Here is a 17583-nt window from a genome sequence, read left to right on the forward strand (position 1 = left end):
TTCTCTTCTATGCATTATGTATTTCTGTGTTAGTAGTACATTGTTTTAAATACTCTAGCTTTATAGCATGCTTTAATATTTGGTAAATTCTCATTCATTATTGTCAATTTTGAGAATTTTCCTGTTTTCTAGATGTTAAATGAAGTCCTATTTGTTTTTATTGGGACTCGTACATTTTTAGGTTCATGTAGGAAGAGTGACATTTTGCTGATGAGTCTCCCCACTAAGAAGATTGCATAACTTTCTCTTTGTTCAGGTCTTCTTGAATGTCTCAGAGATTCCTTCGCATTTCTTAAGTTTATGCTCAGGTCTTTTTTGTTGGATTTTAGTGTTGTTGAAGCATTATGTCTCTACCTACTTGTTGGTGATGTATGTGAAGGCATTGATTTCTATATATTAATTTTCAACACCTTACCTGATGTTTTTTTTAAGAGTTTATTTGTTGCCTGACCAGGTGGTGGCGCAGTGGATAGAGCATCGGACTGGGATGCGGAGGTCGCCAGGGCTTGAGCACAGGCTCATCTGGTTTGAGCAAAAGCTCACCAGCTTAGACCCAAGGTCGCTGGCTCGAGCAAGGGGTTACTAACTAGGTCTGCTGAAGGCCCGCGGTCAAGGCACATATGAGAAAGCAATCAATGAACAACTAAGGTGTTGCAACGAAAAACTAATGATTGATGCTTCTCATTTCTCTCCGTTCCTATCTGTCTGTCCCTATCTATCCCTCTCTCTGACTGTTTCTGTAAAAAAAAAAAAATTGTTGATTTTAGAGAGAGGAGAGAGATTGAAAGGCGGGGTAAGAGCGTGAAACATCAACTCACAGTATTTGCTTTTTGTATGTGCCTTGACCAGGCAAGCCCAGGGCTTTGAACCAGTGACCTCAGCGTTCCAGATCAATGCTTTATCCACTGCACCCCCACAGGTCAGGCACCTGATTCTTTTATCTGCTGTAAAAGGTTTTCAGTTGATTCTCTTGGATTTTCTGGATATTATAGAATATTGTCTGCAAATAATGATAAATTTACCTTTTCCAGTTGTATGCCGTTTTCTTTCTATTGCCCAATGGTGCTCACTAGTACCTCCACAACAGCAGTAAATAGTGGTGGGGAGGCACATCCCCTTGTTTGGCCTCTGACTTTAGTGGGAATTCCTCTATCATGTTCCCCCTGGGCCTGATTTTAGCTTTGGGGTTGAGAAGGATATAAATACGTAGTTGAAGCTTGTGCCTTACATACATATATACATGCATAGTTATGCATTACTTAACAGTGGGGATCTTTTCTGAGAAATGTGTCATTAGGTGATCTTGTGTGAACATCACTGTATGCTTACACAAACCTAGACAATACAGCCAACTCCAGACCTAGGCTGTATGGTCCAGCCCATCGCTCCCAGGCTGCAAACCTGTACAGCCTGCTACTGCACTGAATGCTAGAGGCATTTGTAACGTGGTGTAAATATTTGTGCATCTAAGCTTATCTAAACCTAGAAAAGATACTGTAAAAATAAGGTATAAGTGGAAGAAGTGGTTCACCTGTACAGGGCACTTCCCATAAATGGAGCACGCGGGATTGGATGCTGCTCTGGGTGAGAGCGAGAGTGAGTGGGGAGTGAGTATCAAGGCCTGGCCGTGGCCGTGCACGACTGTGGACTGTAGAACACCGTCCCACACGCTCCCCTCCTGCTTCCTTCTGACAGGGTCGGAGTAGAACGTGGAAGCTGTCCGTGCTGCCCCACGCACAGGGAGGTGCGCTGGATGATTGAGAAATACTGAGGAGAGACTGGCTGGGTAAGGCATAGGTCACCGTCATACTGGCTGTCAGGACTGGGTGGCCCGAGGATCAGTAGGAATAAGACATCAAGATGTAAAGATGGAGAGATAAAGGAACATAGGGGACTGTCATAGCAATGTGGTGCACGATGAGCAGGGGTCACAGTAAGTGGGGTTCATAACAAAAGAGGGTGTTTAACATGGAGATGGTATAGAATTGAGAGCTCAGTATTCTCCACCCCTTTGCTTTGAGTCTTTTTGGGTCCTTAAAACTGAAGTGAGTCTCTTTTAGGCACTTCCAGTTGTGTCTTGTGGTTTATTCCATTCAACTGCTCTGTGACTTTTTTTTTTTTTTACAGAAACAGAGAGAGTCAGAGAGAGAGATAGGGACAGACAGACAGGAATGGAGAGAGATGAGAAGCATCAATCATCAGTTTTTTGTTGTGACACACCTTAGTTGTTCACTGATTGCTTTCTCATATGTGTGAGTAACCCCTTGCTCAAGCCAGCGACCTTGGGTCCAAGCTGGTGAGCTTTGCTCAAGCCAGATGAGCCCACGCTCAAGCTGGCGACCTTGGGGTCTTGAACCTGGGTTCTCCGCATCTCAGTCGGATGCTCTATCCACTGCGCCACTGCCTGGTCAGGCAAGCCTGGGCTTTTCTTTTTTGTTTGTTTGTTTTTCATTTTTCCAAAGCTGGAAACGGGGAGGCAGTCAGACAGACTCCCGCATGCGCCCGACCGGGATCCACCCGGCATACCCACCAGGGGGCAATGCTTTGCCCCTCTGGGGCGTCACTCTGTTGCGTCCAGAGCCATTTTAGCACCTGAGGCAGAGGCCACAGAGCCATCCCCAGCGCCCAGGCCATCTTTGCTCCAATGGAGCCTCGCTGCGGGAGGGGAAGAGAGAAACAGAGAGGAAGGAGAGGTGGAGGACTCCTGCATGCCAGGCCAACGCTCTACTGCTGAGCCAACCGGCCAGGGCCCTGGGTTGTTGTTTTTTAACCAGCGACCTCAGCGTTCCAGGTCTACGCTTTATCCACTGTGCCACCACTGGTCAGGCCTTATGTTTTTGATTTATTGTCACAATTTACATCTTTTTTATATTGTATACCCAATAACAAATTATTGTAGGTACAGTGATTTTATTTTATTTTGGCCAGAGAGACAGAGACAGGAAGGGAGAGAGATGAGAAGCATCAGTTCTTCATTGTGGCACCTTTAGTTCATTGATTTCTCATATGTGCCTTGACTGTGTGCTTCAGCAGACCAAGTGACCCTTTGCTCAAGCCAGCGACCTTGGGCTCAAGCTGGTGAGCCTTGCTCATACCACATGAGCCTGTGCTCAAGCTGGCGGCCTTGGGGTTTAGAACCTGGGTCCTCCACATCCCAGTCCAATGCTCTATCCCCTGTGCCACCACCTGGTCAGGCTAATTTTTATTAATTTTAATCTATTGTGTTAACATGGATTCAAGTGCCCCACTCAATATAACTCCCTCACCCCCACCCCCATGTCCCCCAATATATTTCCTTTGCCCCCCTTCCCCTAATTCTCTTCCCCCTTCCCCCTGGGATTTGCTGTTCTGTTATATAAATATAATACCGTATTTTTCACTCCATAAGACGCAGTCTCCCACCCACCCAAAGTGGAGGGGAAAATGCCCATGCGTCTTATGGAGCAAAAAATATAGTATTTTATTAAATATTTTAACACACCATTTGGTTCAGCATATTTTTTTTCTTATTTTCCTCCTTAAAACCCTAGGTGTGTCTTATGGTCAGCTGCGTCTTATGGAGTGAAAAATACGGTAGTTTTTTACACCATATTTTTACTGTATCTTTTCTGTTTGGATAGGGTGAGATATAGAGATACTTGCCTTTGTGTTACAGCTAACTACAGTAACCTGCTATACAGGTTTGTGGCCTAGGAGCAATCAGCTATATATAGCAGATAGCCTAGGCGTGTAGTAGGCTGTACCGTATAGGTTTGTGTAAGTGCACTGTGGTGTGTACACAGTGACGAAATCACCTAACCACACTTTTCTCGGAATATATCTCTGTTGTTGATGAGGTATGACTATATTAGAATATTCTGAATTTGACTATATTCTTATCTTTACTAATGTTTTTTATATTTTCATGTTACAAATTAGTATCCTTTACTTCCAGCTTGAAGAATTCATTTCAGCATTTCTTGTAAGGCAGGTCTAGTGGTAATGAACTCTCTAAACTTTTGTTTTACCTGGGGAAATATTTCTTTCTCCTTCATTTCTGAGGCTGGCTTTGCTGGGGGAAGTCTTCTTGCTCGGCACTTGTTCCTTGCAGCACTTTGAATGTATCATTCCTCCCTCTGTGGCCTATTAAGTTTCCGCTGAGAAATCCTGCCGATAGCTTTTAGGGCTCCTTTGTATGTGAAAAAAATTTTTTTCTCTTGCTGCTTTTAAAATTCTTTCTTTGATTTTAGGTGGTTTTATTAGAATGTGTTTTAGAGAAGATATTTTTGGGTTGACTTTTGGGGGACTTACGGGTTTTTTGAATTTGAATATTCAAATCTCTCCCCAGATTTTGGTTCATCTCAGCCATTACTTCCTTTAAAAAATAATTTATTGATTTTTAGAGAGAGAGGAAGGGAGAAAGCCAGATGAGAGAGAGGTCGATTTATTTTATTTTTCTTGCTGTCATTGGTTGATTTTTGCCGTCTTTGGTTGATTCTTGTATGTGACCTGTCTGGGAATTGAACCTACAACCTTGGCATGTCAATGGTGCTCTAACCAACTGATCTACCCAGCCAAGGCCTCAGCCATTCTTCCTCCCTCTCTCTCTCTCTCTCTCTCTCTCTTACTCGCTCTTTTTTTTTTAGCCTGCGACACAGGAAGAGAGAGAGATGAGAGGCATCAACTCGTAATTGCATCACTTTAGCTGTTTGATTGTTTTCTCATATGTGCCTTGACCGGGGGGCTCCAGCCGAGCCAGTGACCCCTTGCTCAAGCCAGTGACCTTGGACTTCAAACCAGCGACTGTGGAGTCATTTCTATGACCCCATGCTCAGGCCAGTGACCCTGCGCTCAAGCTGGATGAACCTGCACTCACGCTGGCGACCTTGGGGTTTCGAACCTGGATCCTCTATGTTCCAGGCCAGCTTTCTGTTCATTGCACCACCGCCTGGTCAGGCAAAAAAGTTAACTATTGCCTGACCAGGTGGTGGCGCAGTGAATAGAGGGTTGGACTGGGATGCGGAAGACCCAGGTTCGAGACCCCGAGGTCGCCAGCTTGAGCGTGGGCTCATCTGGTTTGAGCAAAGCTCACCAGCTTGGACCCAAGGTCGCTGTCTCGAGCAAGGGGTTACTCAGTCTGCTGAAGGCCCCCAGTCAAGGCACATAGGAGAAAGCAATCAATGAACAACTAAAGTGTCACAACGAAAAACTGATGATTGATGCTTCTCATCTCTCTCCATTCCTGTCTGTCTGTCCCTATCTATCCCTCTCTCTGACTCTCTCTCTCTCTCTCTCTAAAAAAAAAAAAAAAAGTTAACTATTATATCTAATAAAGATCAGTGGAAGCTGAAATCAACTAAAATCACATCAGAAGGATTTGTATATGCTGGAGATGGAAGTGAATTTTTTTTTCTCATATCGGAGTAAGAGTCTGTATGTAAGGGCCAGAGTAAAATGGTGGGACCCCCACCTCCTCCTGTGTTGCTGGTGTGTGTGCAGAGGGGACTGAGGAGGAGATTGGGGTGAGCAGGATCAGAATGTCCTGGAGAGCTTGGTTCAGGGACACTGAGGGGGTGGTCTGGGGCTTGTCAGAGGACCACGGTTGGAAAAGCCACCACTGGTTTATGGTCATCAGCCTTCAGGGACCCTCCTGATCGTCTGTCTCCGAAGCTGTGTATCTCATCAGTTTTTGTTTCCCTGTGGGAGGTGGAACAGAGGGTCCGGGGTGCAGGAGCGGAAGTGCTGCTTCCCCAGAGTCCTTTCTGCTGGGTGGTGAGCACCAGTGCTCCAAGTCCTCTGTTTGTGACGTCTGTCATGCTGCAGGTGAGCTTTGAACGGTGGAGCTTCTGTGAACACCACCGCTCCTCCGGCCAGCGGCTGTCACCTGGCTACTCTCTTCCTTGCTGATTGAACTGATCCACACAGGGTTCTTTGTATTTTCTAGAAGGTCCTAGACGGGAAAATTAAAAATTGCCTATGCTCTTAGGGCTTATGCTTCCAGGAAGCGGGGGTGGGGGGGTGGCCATTCCTTGTGAACTGGCTGTCGTGTGACTCATGCGCTTCTCATTCTGGTCTTGACACTTCCAAGGAGTCATCCCTCTGGACTGGCTTTTTATGAGGGAGCCTGATCAAGCCAAGACACTGTCTGAGCAGGTTCCTTGTGGCTTCAACAGCCGCTTGGAACAGAAGTGGGTTTCAACCTGGACTCGGTAGGAGAACGCAGTAAGGAAGGGAGCTCTAGATCCCCGGGCCTTCTAGAGGTCTCTGTTACAGTTTTATCGGGTGAAGGCCCTCTGCGTGGAAGCGACAGGAATGAGCTCAGCCCACGCAAGCCAAAGGAGGATTTGCTGGGTGGGTGTGGGCGGCTCACGGACTGGAAAGTCAAGCTGCTGAGCTCATCTTCAGAAAGGACCGGAGCCAGAGCAACCCGCCCTCTTGAGGCAGGGCCTCTTGGGGTGAATAAGGAGCCACATCCAGGTCCTGCTTCTTTCTGCTCAGAAGTCCAAGTCCAGGGGGAGAGGCCAGACCCACATGGCGTGGGTCAGGGAGGGACACCTTGCCTGAGAGTCCCCCGGGCCCGATCCGTGGAGAGAGGTGGTCCCCTGAGCCACCCGGGCTGCCGTTACTCTGGAGACAGAGAGCAGGAGGACCCATGCCTGCGTGCTCCCAGAAATACCTGGATGAGGAGCAGAGGCTTCTGCCTGGACTGCTGTTGGAGGGAAGCTCGGTTTTTGGCAGGAGCCTGGGTATTTTTGGTATTTTTATGTTGAGGGCTGACCCCACAGAACCTTCTTATCAGTGAATCACTGTTTGTTCGAGAATGTGTTTTTCGAGGGGTCAGCCCTGTGTGAAGGTTTTTCCTGAGGGTTCCCTCAGCCTGACCTGTGCACAGGGAGGGTCGGCAGAGAGCAGCTGAAGGTGATGTCTGGGACACACGCTTGCTTTCCTGAACACGTTCGAGAAAATGCTGTCTGGGGACTGGCCTTTTAGAAAGGCCTCCTAGGGAAGAGAGGGTGGGTGAGAGTGTGTTACCAGCGCCCCTTTGGTTAGACTGCCTTAGAGACTGCCCATGGTCACTGAGAGCTGGCCAGGGTGTGTGTGTGGTGGGGGATTGCTGTCTGCTGGCCTTGTATCTGGCATCCTGAAGCACGCCCCCACCCCGGCACTGCCACACACCCCGTCACCAGCACCCACCCTCCCAGCACTGCCACTGCACCCCTCCCCGGCACCAGCACCCCTGGCACTGCCACCCCGGCACCGCCACCCCTAGCACCGCCACCCCCGGCACTGCCACCCCAGCACCACCACCCCCGGCACCGGCACCCCCGGCACTGCCACCCCAGCACCACCACCCCTGGCACCAGCACCCCCGGCACCGCCACCCCAGCACCACCACCCCTGGCACCGGCACCCCCGGCACTGCCACCCCAGCACCACCACCCCCGGCACCGGCACCCCTGGCACTGCCACCGCAGCACCACCACCCCCGGCATCAGCACTCCCGGCAATGCCACCCCGGCACCGGCACCCCCGACACTGCCACCCCAGCACCACCACCCCTGGCACCAGCACCACCACCCCTGGCACCGGCACCCCCGGTACTCTTTGTTCACTTGCTCTTATCCCTTCATGCCAGGTACTGCAGATGGTGTCCATTGTCAGCGCCGTTCAGCGTGTGCCAGGCTGATCCATGGTCACTTTCCGGGATGGCAGCAAGGTGACTTCAGCTGAGGATGACCCTGACTGACAGGCTGCGTGAGAAGATATCTCAGGCCTTCTACAACCATGGGCTGTTCTGCGCGTCCTACCCCATCCCCATCATCGTCTTCACGGGGCTCTGCATCGTGGCCTGCTGGTGTGTTTCTGAGTGTCTGGGGTGCGGTAGGCCGGTGTTGGGGGACAACAGGTTTCCCCGACTGCTCTGTGGCCCTTAGACTGGGGATGCTTTTTATACAATGCTAAGTCTCACTGGAGCTGCTGCGTGGAGAGCCCTAGTCCTGGGGTTCAGCCACTGAACTAAAACAGTCCAGGCTGGGTCTGACTTTGGGAGTCAGCAGATGTGCTCCTGTCACTGGTCATCTATTTCAAAATTATGTTTAGACACTTTTAAGAAACCAGGATATCATTGAAAGGCACGGTTTTTAAATTTTCCTTAGCAGTAGTAGTTTCCTTTCGGTACCTAGTTAGGAGCGAGGGCTTCAGGGCCTGGCGGGTTGCTCAGTTGTTTAAGCATCATCCCGACAGGCTGAGGTTGCAGGTTAATCCCCGGTCAGGGCACATACAAGAATCAACCAATGACGGCATGAATAAGTGGAACAGCAAATTGATGTTTCTCTCTGCCTCTTTTTTTCTCTCTCTAAAAATCAATTTAAAAAGCGCAGGGGCCTTCAAGGCCAAGTCCATTGGAACAGGTCCTTGGACACCCTCATGCAGTCTTGAGCACATCCTCCAGAGACTGGGTTCTCTGCTCTCCAGGCATTTTCTGTCCCAGGGGAGCCTCCTTCTGTCCTCTTGTTGATTCGTGGAGCCTGCTGTGCTCACCAAGGACCGTTGTGAGAGCTATACCTGCCCTTGGTCGTGTCTGTCTGTCTGTCTGTCATAGGGCCCCATGGAATGATGACAGTGTTAAAAGAGAGGCTTGCTGTAAGATATCTGATGGTCCTTTTGGCTCTAACACTCTGACAGCCAGTGTTTTGTTTTGTTTTTTTAGAGACAGAGAGAGAGAGAGAGAGAGTCAGAGAGGGATAGACAGGGACAGACAGACAGGAACGGAGAGATGAGAAGCATCAGTCATTAGTTTTTCGTTGCGCATTGCAACACCTTAGTTGTTCATTGATTGCTTTCTCATATGTGCCTTGACCACGGGCCTTCAGCAGACCGAGTAACCCCTTGCTCAAGCCAGCGACCTTGGGCTCAAGCTGGCGACCTCGTAGTCTCAAACCTGGGTCTTCCACATCCCAGTCCGACGCTCTATCCACTGCGCCACCGCCTGGTCAGGCTGACAACCAGTCTTTTATGAAAAGATCTCCCCCACCTTACCCTTGTGTCTGAAAAAAATTCTGTTTCCAGATTCAGCTGAGGTTTGTAGCTGTTTTCAGTGCTGGGAGGTGGATGCATAGAGCTGGACTCACTGTTCAGTAGAGTGGTGAAGGATCCCAGGTTCTTCCCAATTAGGACTAAAAACTGAAACATCGCTCACTGAGAATTTCCTGCTTGTGTTTCAGATGTCTCTCAAATGTCTCATCAGTTCTCATCATAACCTTGGGAAACCCCTGTTAAATCTCCACTTAACTGAAGGAGGATGGAAATTTGGGCTTGTCTGCATAGTTAGTGAGCAGAGGGACAGGCTCAGATCCAGGCCGGGACACTGGTACCTGCGCCCATGCACTGTCACCCTGCTCTCCTCACCCTGGCTCATTGTGTTTGTACTGATGTACATCAGTACTGAAGTTGTACTGATGGTTCAGGTGTGTTGCCCGAGGTAAGGCCTGGGATGGGCCCAAGAATTGGCATGACCTGGGTTGGGCCCAAGAATTGGCATGACGAACACATTCCCACGCCTGGGGGCCACATCCTGAAAACCACTAGGCTGTGTCTTCCTTGAAAATTCCTCTGATGTTCTACCACGTCTCAGTTAGAAGTGTTTTCTCTCTTACTCTAGTTTCTGAAGAAGCAGTTTGTGGTGGCAGTCAAGGTTATTATCACTCTTACTGCCCATTATTGGGGTGGGATCCACTCCCCTCCACCAAATCCTCAGTCCCTCGGTGGCCCCTTCGATGCGCCTTTGCGCACAGGCGGTGGTGGGAAGTGTGAGGTGGGCGGACACCTTCAGTTAAGCTTGTGTTCCGTATGGGCCTGGAGATGGAGTTCTTGGGACTCCCTTCCACAATGATGGCGCTGGCTGCAGGAGAGGAAGGCTGTTTCACCTCCTCGCTCTTCTTCTGGAGTCTGGGTGTCGACAGCTGCTTGGGTGCACTTGGGCCATATCTCAATGAATCTATCACGTGTGTGTTGCAAAACAGACTGTCCTTGGACTTATGACGTGGGGGCCTCTGGTACGGACACTATGAGATGGCCAAGGTCTCAAGCACGAGGACAGCTCCTCAAGCCCGTGGGTTAGAGTGGGGTGGAGAGTTGGGGAAGAGACAGATGTGATAACAACATGTAAGCGTCTGTTTAGCGCGCTGCAGCCATTCCTGCCTCAGACCCCACCCGTGCTCTGGCCGGACGTCAGTCCTGGGGGAGGGCTAGGGGGGACCGAGCTGATGGAAGGGGAGGGAAACTGTGTTCAATGACCACCGCTTCTGTCAGGCTCTGGCGCTCCCACACGTGGCATTTCATGTGGTTGCCTGAGGTCCCGGGGGGGCTTGTCCTCCCCTAGTTTTCTGAAAGGTGAGGACGCCAGCGCGGAACGCCAGTCGGTGGCAGGTGCTGCAGCGGCAGGCGAGTGCCGTCCCAGGCAATGTGGCGCAGGAACATCGTGGGGCTCGCTGCCTCGTGCTAGTGCCGCGCATGATGCGCTGGCTGCTGGAACAGGAAGCCCAAGGCAGAGGGTGTCAGCCGGCGGCGGGAGGCAGCCAGCAGGATCTGCCCACACAGAGAGCGGAGAGGCTTTGCGAGGCCGGTGCCCCACGAGTCAAGCGGGGAGAGTGTCCGGTTGGGTCTCGGCCACTGCAAAGAAGAGGTTATGGTACATGCCACGTGCTGTGCCACCGGGTGCAAAGCAGTCCGCCCTCAGCATCCACCGTTTCTGCTGGAGACACGGTGGCAGTGCCATTAGACAGCGTGCATAGCCAAGGTGACCTGGCCTGGGGCAGTGGGGACAGTGTCAGCGAGGCTTCCTGTGGAGCACCCGGCCAAGCGCTGCGGGAGGGAACGTGCCCCCTTGCCACCTCGCCTCTGTACGGCCATGTCACTCAGCTTCCTTCCACAGAGGACAGGGAGGTCGTGCCCTGGTAGGCTGCTGGGGGCACCTGCGGTCTGTGGTCTCGTCTGTCTGATGGCTCTGTTTCCTCTTGTCTTTGCAGTCACCCTGTTTTTCTTCAAAGAGAAAAACTGGCTTGTGTTGTCACATTCTTTTTTTTTTTTTATTTTATTTATTTATTTATTTATTTATTTTTTTACAGAGACACAGAATGAGTCAGAGAGAGGGATAGACAGGGACAGACAGATAGGAATGGAGAGAGATGAGAAGCATCAATCATTAGTTTTTCATTGTGCGTTGCAACACCTTAGTTGTTCATTGATTGCTTTCTCACATGTGTCCTGACCGCGGGCCTTCAGCAGACCGAGTAACCCCTTGCTGGAGCCAGCGACCTTGGGTTCAAGCTGGTGGGCTTTTGCTCAAACCAGCTGAGCCGGTGCTCAAGCTGGCGACCTCTGGGTCTCGAACCTGGGTCCTCTGCATCCCAGTCCGATGCTCTATCCACTGCACCACCGCCCGGTCAGGCTGTTGTCACATTCTTAGTGCTATGGACTTATTTTCCCAAACCAGAATCTTTGTTATGTGATCTTAAAGGAGTTTTTATTTATTTATCTTATTCATTTTTTTTTAATGGAGAAGAGAGAGACATGTATGTGCTCTGATTGGGGATTGAAACAGCAATTCTGTTCCTCATACGGTGCTCTAACCAACTGAACTATCCAGTCAGGGCTAAAGGAGTTTTTAAAATATTTCTTAAAATCTGATTGGCTTAGAAAAAATTTTCCAAAGCTACATGTCCTCCTTGTAGAGGAGCTCACACCAGCCTATCCTGTAGAGGAGCTCACACCGCCTGTCCTCCTTGTAGAGGAGCTCACACCGCCTGTCCTCCTTGTAGAGGAGCTCACACCGCCTGTCCTCCTTGTAGAGGAGCTCACACCGCCTGTCCTCCTTGTAGAGGAGCTCACACCGCCTATCCTCCCTGTAGAGGAGCTCACACCGCCTGTCCTCCCTGTAGAGGAGCTCACACCACCTGTCTTCCCTGTAGAGGAGCTCACACTGCCTTCCTTCTGTAGAGGAGCTCACACCACGTGTCTTCCCTGTAGAGGAGCTCACACCGCCTGTCCTCCTGTAGAGGAGCTCACACCGCCTGTCCTCCTGTAGAGGAGCTCACACCAGCCTATCCTGTAGAGCTCACACTGGCTGTCCTCCTTGTAGAGGAGCTCACTCCACCTGTCCTCCTGTAGAGGAGCTCACACCGCCTGTCCTCCTTGTTTTTTTTTTGTTGTTTTTTTTTTTGTATTTTTCTGAAGCCAGAAACGGAGAGAGACAGTCAGACAGACTCCCGCATGCGCCCGACCAGGATCCACCCGGCACACCCACCAGGAGGTGACGCTCTGCCCACCAGGGGGCGATGCTCTGCCCCTCCGGGGCGTAGCTCTGCCGCAACCAGAGCCGCTCTAGTGCCTGGGGCAGAGGCCAAGGAGCCATCCCCAGTGCCCGGGCCATCTTTGCTCCAGTGGAGCCTCGGCTGGCTGTAGGAGGGGAAGAGAGAGACAGAGAGGAAAGAGAAGGGGAGGGGTGGAGAAGCAGATGGGTGCTTCTCCTGTGTGCCCTGGCTGGGAATCGAACCCGGGACTTCTGCACACCAGGCCGACGCTCTACCACTGAGCCAACCGGCCAGGGCCGCCGCCTGTCCTCCTTGTAGAGGAGCTCACACCAGCCTATCCTCTTTGTATAGGAGCTCACACCAGCCTGTCCTCCTGTAGAAGAGCTCACCCACCTGTCTTCCTTGTAGAGGAACTCACACCACCTGTCCTCCTTGTAGAGGAGCTCACACCGCCTGTCCTCCTGTAGAAGAGCTCACCCACCTGTCTTCCTTGTAGAGGAGCTCACACCACCTGTCCTCCTTGTAGAGGAGCTCACACCGCCTGCCCTCCTGTAGAGGAGCTCACCCACCTGTCCTCCTTGTAGAGGAGCTCACCCTGCCTGTCCTCCTTGTAGAGGAGCTCACACCGCCTGTCCTCCTTGTAGAGGAGCTCACACTGCCTGTCCTCCTGTAGAGGAGCTCACACTGCCTGTCCTCCTTGTAGAGGAGCTCACACCGCCTGTCCTCCTTGTAGAGGAGCTCACACTGCCTGTCCTCCTGTAGAGGAGCTCACACCGCCTGTCCTCCTTGTAGAGGAGCTCACGCCACCTGTCCTTGTAGAACAGCTCACACCACTTGTCCGCCTTGTAGAACAGCTCACACCAGCCTGTCCTCCTTAAGAGGAGCTCACACCGCCTGTCCTTCTGTAGAGCAGCTCAGTGCAGTCTGTCCTCCTATAGAGGAGCTCACACCGCCTGTCCTCCTGTAGAGTAGCTCACACCACCTGTCCTTGTAGAGGAGCTCACGCTGCCTGTCCTCCTTGTAGAGGAGCTCACGCTGCCTATCCTCCTTGTAGAACAGCTCACACCACTTGTCCGCCTTGTAGAAGAGCTCACACCAGCCTGTCCTCCTTATAGAGGGGCTCTGTGCAGCTGTCCTGTCTCAGCCTGCAATCCTCTGCGGCCAGAGCTGGCTCAGCCCCTGCGTGGGCCGGCTTCCCCCAGGATGCTTGCTGTGGCCAGAGACAGCCCTCCACAACTTCCTCCCAGCAGCTGAACTTTGGCTTTTGAAAGCAGTAGGAGAGAAGGAACTCTTTGTGTATACCGGATTCCTTTTTTTTTTTTTTAATTTATTGATTTTAGAGAGAGAGGAAGAGGGAGGGGGAGAGAAAGCGAGAGAGAGAAACATCAATTTATTGTTCCATGCACTTACTGGTTCTCATGTGTGCCCCGACCCGTGTGTGTCAGGACAATACTCCAACCAGCTGAGCTGCCTGACCAGGGCAAGGGATTCTTTGTAATGAGAATAATAGCTGATTTCACCTTAGATACCTTGGAGGCCAGAAGGCAGTAGGAGAACATATTTAAAGTCTTGAATGAAAAGAAAAAACGCAAGAATTCTATATTCTATAATACTATTCTTCAGTGATGAAGGAAAATTAAGATATTTCCAGGCAAACAAAAGCTGAGGGAATCTGTTACCAGTGGACCAGTTCTACAGGAAACAGTAAAGGATGTCTTTCAGGTTGAAGTGAAAGGGCAGTAGACAGTAATTTGAAACTGTAAGAAAAAAATAAAGAACACTGTCTGACCAGGTGGCGCAGTGGATAGAGCGTCGGACTGGGATGCGGAGGACCCAGGTTAGAGACCCCAAGGTTGCCAGCTTGAGCGCAGGCTCATCTGGTTTGAGCAAAAAGCTCACCAGCTTGGACCCAAGGTCGCTGGCTCCAGCAAGGGGTACTCGGTCTGCTGAAGGCCCGCGGTCAAGGCACATATGAGAAAGCAATCAATGAGCAACTAAGGTGTTGCAACGCGCAATGAAAAACTAATGATTGATGCTTCTCGTCTCTCTCTGTTCCTGTCTGTCCCTGTCTATCCCTCTCTCTCTGAAAAAAACAAAAAACCCCAGAAAAATAAAGAACACTAATCGAGGTAACCAGTATCATTGTGCTTTAGGTTTGGTTTGTAACCTCTTTCTTTCTCTTGTGTGATTTAAAAGGCAAAATGCATTAGATAGTCATTTTAAATCTGTTAATGGGCATACACTATAAAGAGTATAATGCAGGGGTCCCCAAACTACGACCCGTGGGCCACATGCGGCCCCCTGAGGCCATTTATCCGGCCCCCGCCGCACTTCCGGAAGGGGCACCCCTTTCATTGGTGGTCAGTGAGAGGAGCACATTGACCATCTCATTAGCCAAAAAGCAGGCCCATAATTCCCATTGAAATACTGGTTAGTTTGTTAATTTAAATTTACTTATTATTTTAAATATTGTTTTATTCCCGCTTTGTTTTTTTACTTTAAAATAAGATATGTGCAGTGTGCACAGGGATTTGTTCATAGTTTTTTTATAGTCCGGCCCTCCAACGGTCTGAGGGACAGTGAACTGGCCCCCTGTGTAAAAAGTTTGGGGACCCCTGGTATAATTTATGACAATAAAAATGTAAAAGGGGAGAAATAAAGATAGAGTGTTTGTATGCTACTGAAACTAAGCTCCTCAGACTGGATAACTTCAGTTGTCTTATTTTTAATTTTTTTTTTTTTTAATTTTATTTATTCATTTTTAGAGAGGAGAGAGAGAGGGAGAGAGGGAGAGAGAGAGAGACAGAGAGGGAGAGAGAGACAGAGAGAGAGTAGGGGGGAGGAGCTGGAAGCATCAACTCCCATATGTGCCTTGACCAGGCAAGCCCAGGGTTTCGAACCGGCGACCTCAGCATTTCCAGGTCGACGCTTTATCCACTGCGCCACCACAGGTCAGGCCAGTTGTCTTATTTTTAAGGTCATGCCCTTCTGCCTGCTCAAATCTGCTGTTGAACTCCTCTGACAACACTATTCAATCTAGATTGTTATAACTTGTTAATAATAATTGTAATCTGCAAGGAAACTACTAAGAAAATAACTTTTAAAATACACAGATAAGGCCCTGGCCAATTGGCTCAGTGGTAGAGCGTTGGCCCAGCGTATGGAAGTCCTGGGTTTGATTCCCAGCCAGGGCACACAGGAGAAGCACCCATCTGCTTCTCCACCCTTCCCCCTCTCCCTTTTCTCTATCTCTCTCTTTCTCTCCTGCAGCCAAGGCTCCATTGAAGCAAAGTTGGCCTGGGTACTGAAGAAGGCTTCATGGCCTCCTCCTCAGGCACTAGAATGGCTCCGGTCGCAACAGAGCAACGCCCCAGATGGGCAGAGTATCGCCCCCTGTGGGCTTGTCGAGTGGATCCTGGTCAGGCACATGTGGGAGTCTGTCTTTCTGCCTCCCCACTTCTCACTTTAGAAAAAAAAAACAGATAAGGAAAGAAAACAATCAAATGAATCAAATACAAAAAAAAGGCAGCCCTGGGGGAATTGAGGAACAAAAATCATATATAAGATGTATAGAAACAACTAAATGGCTCAAGGAAATCCTTCCTTATTAGTAAACACTTTAAATGTAAATGGATAAATCTCTCGTTAAAAGACAGAGATTGACGGATCAGTGACAGAATCCATCTCTGTGCCGTCTACAAGAAACTTTAGGTATGCGCTACACTCCAGATGTAAGAACACAAAGAGGTTGGAACTAAAAAGGAGACAAAGCACATGTATTCAGGCCCTGGCCGGTTGGCTCAGCGGTAGAGCATCGGCCTGGCGTGTGGAGGACCTGGGTTCGATTCCCAGCCAGGGCACATAAGAGAAGCGCCCATTTGCTTCTTCACCCCGCCCCTTCCTTCCTCTCTGTCTCTCTCCCCCTTCTGCAGCCAAGGCTCCATTGGAGCAAAGATGGCCCGGGCGCTGGGGATAGCTCCTTGGCCTCTGCCCCAGGCGCTAGAGTGGCTCTGGTTGTGGCAGAGAGATGCCCCGGAGGGGCAGAGCATCGCCCCCTGGTGGGCAGAGCGTCGCCCCCTGGTGGGCAGAGCTTCGCCCCTGGTGGGCGTGCCAGGTGGATCCTGGTCCGGCGCATGCGGGAGTCTGTCTGTCTCCCCGTTTCCAGCTTCAAAGAAAAAGAAAAAAAAAAACACATGTATTCTATAAAATGAATCTGGAAAATTCTGATCTAGGTGGCATCTGTTTCCTCCCTGCACTGAAACTGTGATTCCAGTGTTATGTGCATTCTTCCGGTCCTAGCAGGGAGGATGCAGAGCAGCTGCGGTGGTCTTGTCACTGTCATCTTAACGCAGACTCTGTCTCCCATCTTGGCCTAACTCCCCTCTTGTTCGTCCCAGCTACCCACTGCTGAAGCTCCCCTTGCCGGGAACAGGACCTGTGGAGTTCACTACTCCCATGAAGGACTACTCACCCCCACCTGTGAACTCGGAGCACAACCCAGGAGAGCCGAATGAGCAGCCAGAGTGGGTAGGTGCTGGGCGTGTCTCTGAATGACCTCGGGGGCAGAGGGGCTGAGGTAGGGGCTCTGTGGGGGAGGGACCCGGGACAGGGCCGCAGAGGGGCTGAGGCAGGGGCTCTGTGGGGGAGGGACCCGGGACAGGGCCGCAGAGGGGCTGAGGCAGGGGCTCTGTGGGGGAGGGACCCGGGACGGGGGGCGCAGAGGGGCTGAGGCAGGGCTCTGTGGGGGAGGGACCCGGGACAGGGCCGCAGAGGGGCTGAGGCAGGGCTCTGTGGGGGAGGGACCCGGGACGGGACGCAGAGGGGCTGAGGCAGGGCTCTGTGGGGGAGGGACCCGGGACGGGGGGGCGCAGAGGGGCTGAGGCAGGGGCTCTGTGGGGGAGGGACCCGGGACAGGGCCGCAGAGGGGCTGAGGCAGGGCTCTGTGGGGGAGGGACCCGGGACAGGGCCGCAGAGGGGCTGAGGCAGGGCTCTGTGGGGGAGGGACCCGGGACGGGACGCAGAGGGGCTGAGGCAGGGCTCTGTGGGGGAGGGACCCGGGACGGGGGGCGCAGAGGGGCTGAGGCAGGGCTCTGTGGGGGAGGGACCCGGGACGGGGGGCGCAGAGGGGCTGAGGCAGGGCTCTGTGGGGGAGGGACCCAGGACGGGACGCAGAGGGGCTGAGGCCGGGCTCTGTGGGGGAGTAGGAGCTTCTGCTTGGCAAGAACATGCACTTGAACAGATTTACAAAATCACCAGATGTTTTTAGTTATACATTTAATATATAACCTGTTTG

The 17583-nt window shown here is 51.3% G+C and overlaps 1 protein-coding gene across 2 annotated transcripts in view; it reads left to right on the forward strand.

The window, feature by feature from the left end:
* The window catches only part of SCAP (SREBF chaperone), a 51201-nt gene that overhangs the window by 14619 nt on the left and 18999 nt on the right, over positions 1 to 17583 (forward strand). For both annotated transcript variants that reach the window (XM_066244559.1, XM_066244560.1), the window contains exons 2-3: positions 7616 to 7834; positions 16688 to 16817. In XM_066244559.1, coding sequence (XP_066100656.1) covers positions 7713 to 7834; positions 16688 to 16817 — 252 coding nt within the window. In that variant the 5' untranslated portion in view covers positions 7616 to 7712. The remainder of the gene's footprint in view (positions 1 to 7615; positions 7835 to 16687; positions 16818 to 17583) is intronic.

The sequence above is a fragment of the Saccopteryx bilineata genome, chromosome 10 (assembly GCF_036850765.1).
Source record: "Saccopteryx bilineata isolate mSacBil1 chromosome 10, mSacBil1_pri_phased_curated, whole genome shotgun sequence".
In the NCBI taxonomy this organism is placed as follows: domain Eukaryota; kingdom Metazoa; phylum Chordata; class Mammalia; order Chiroptera; family Emballonuridae; genus Saccopteryx; species Saccopteryx bilineata.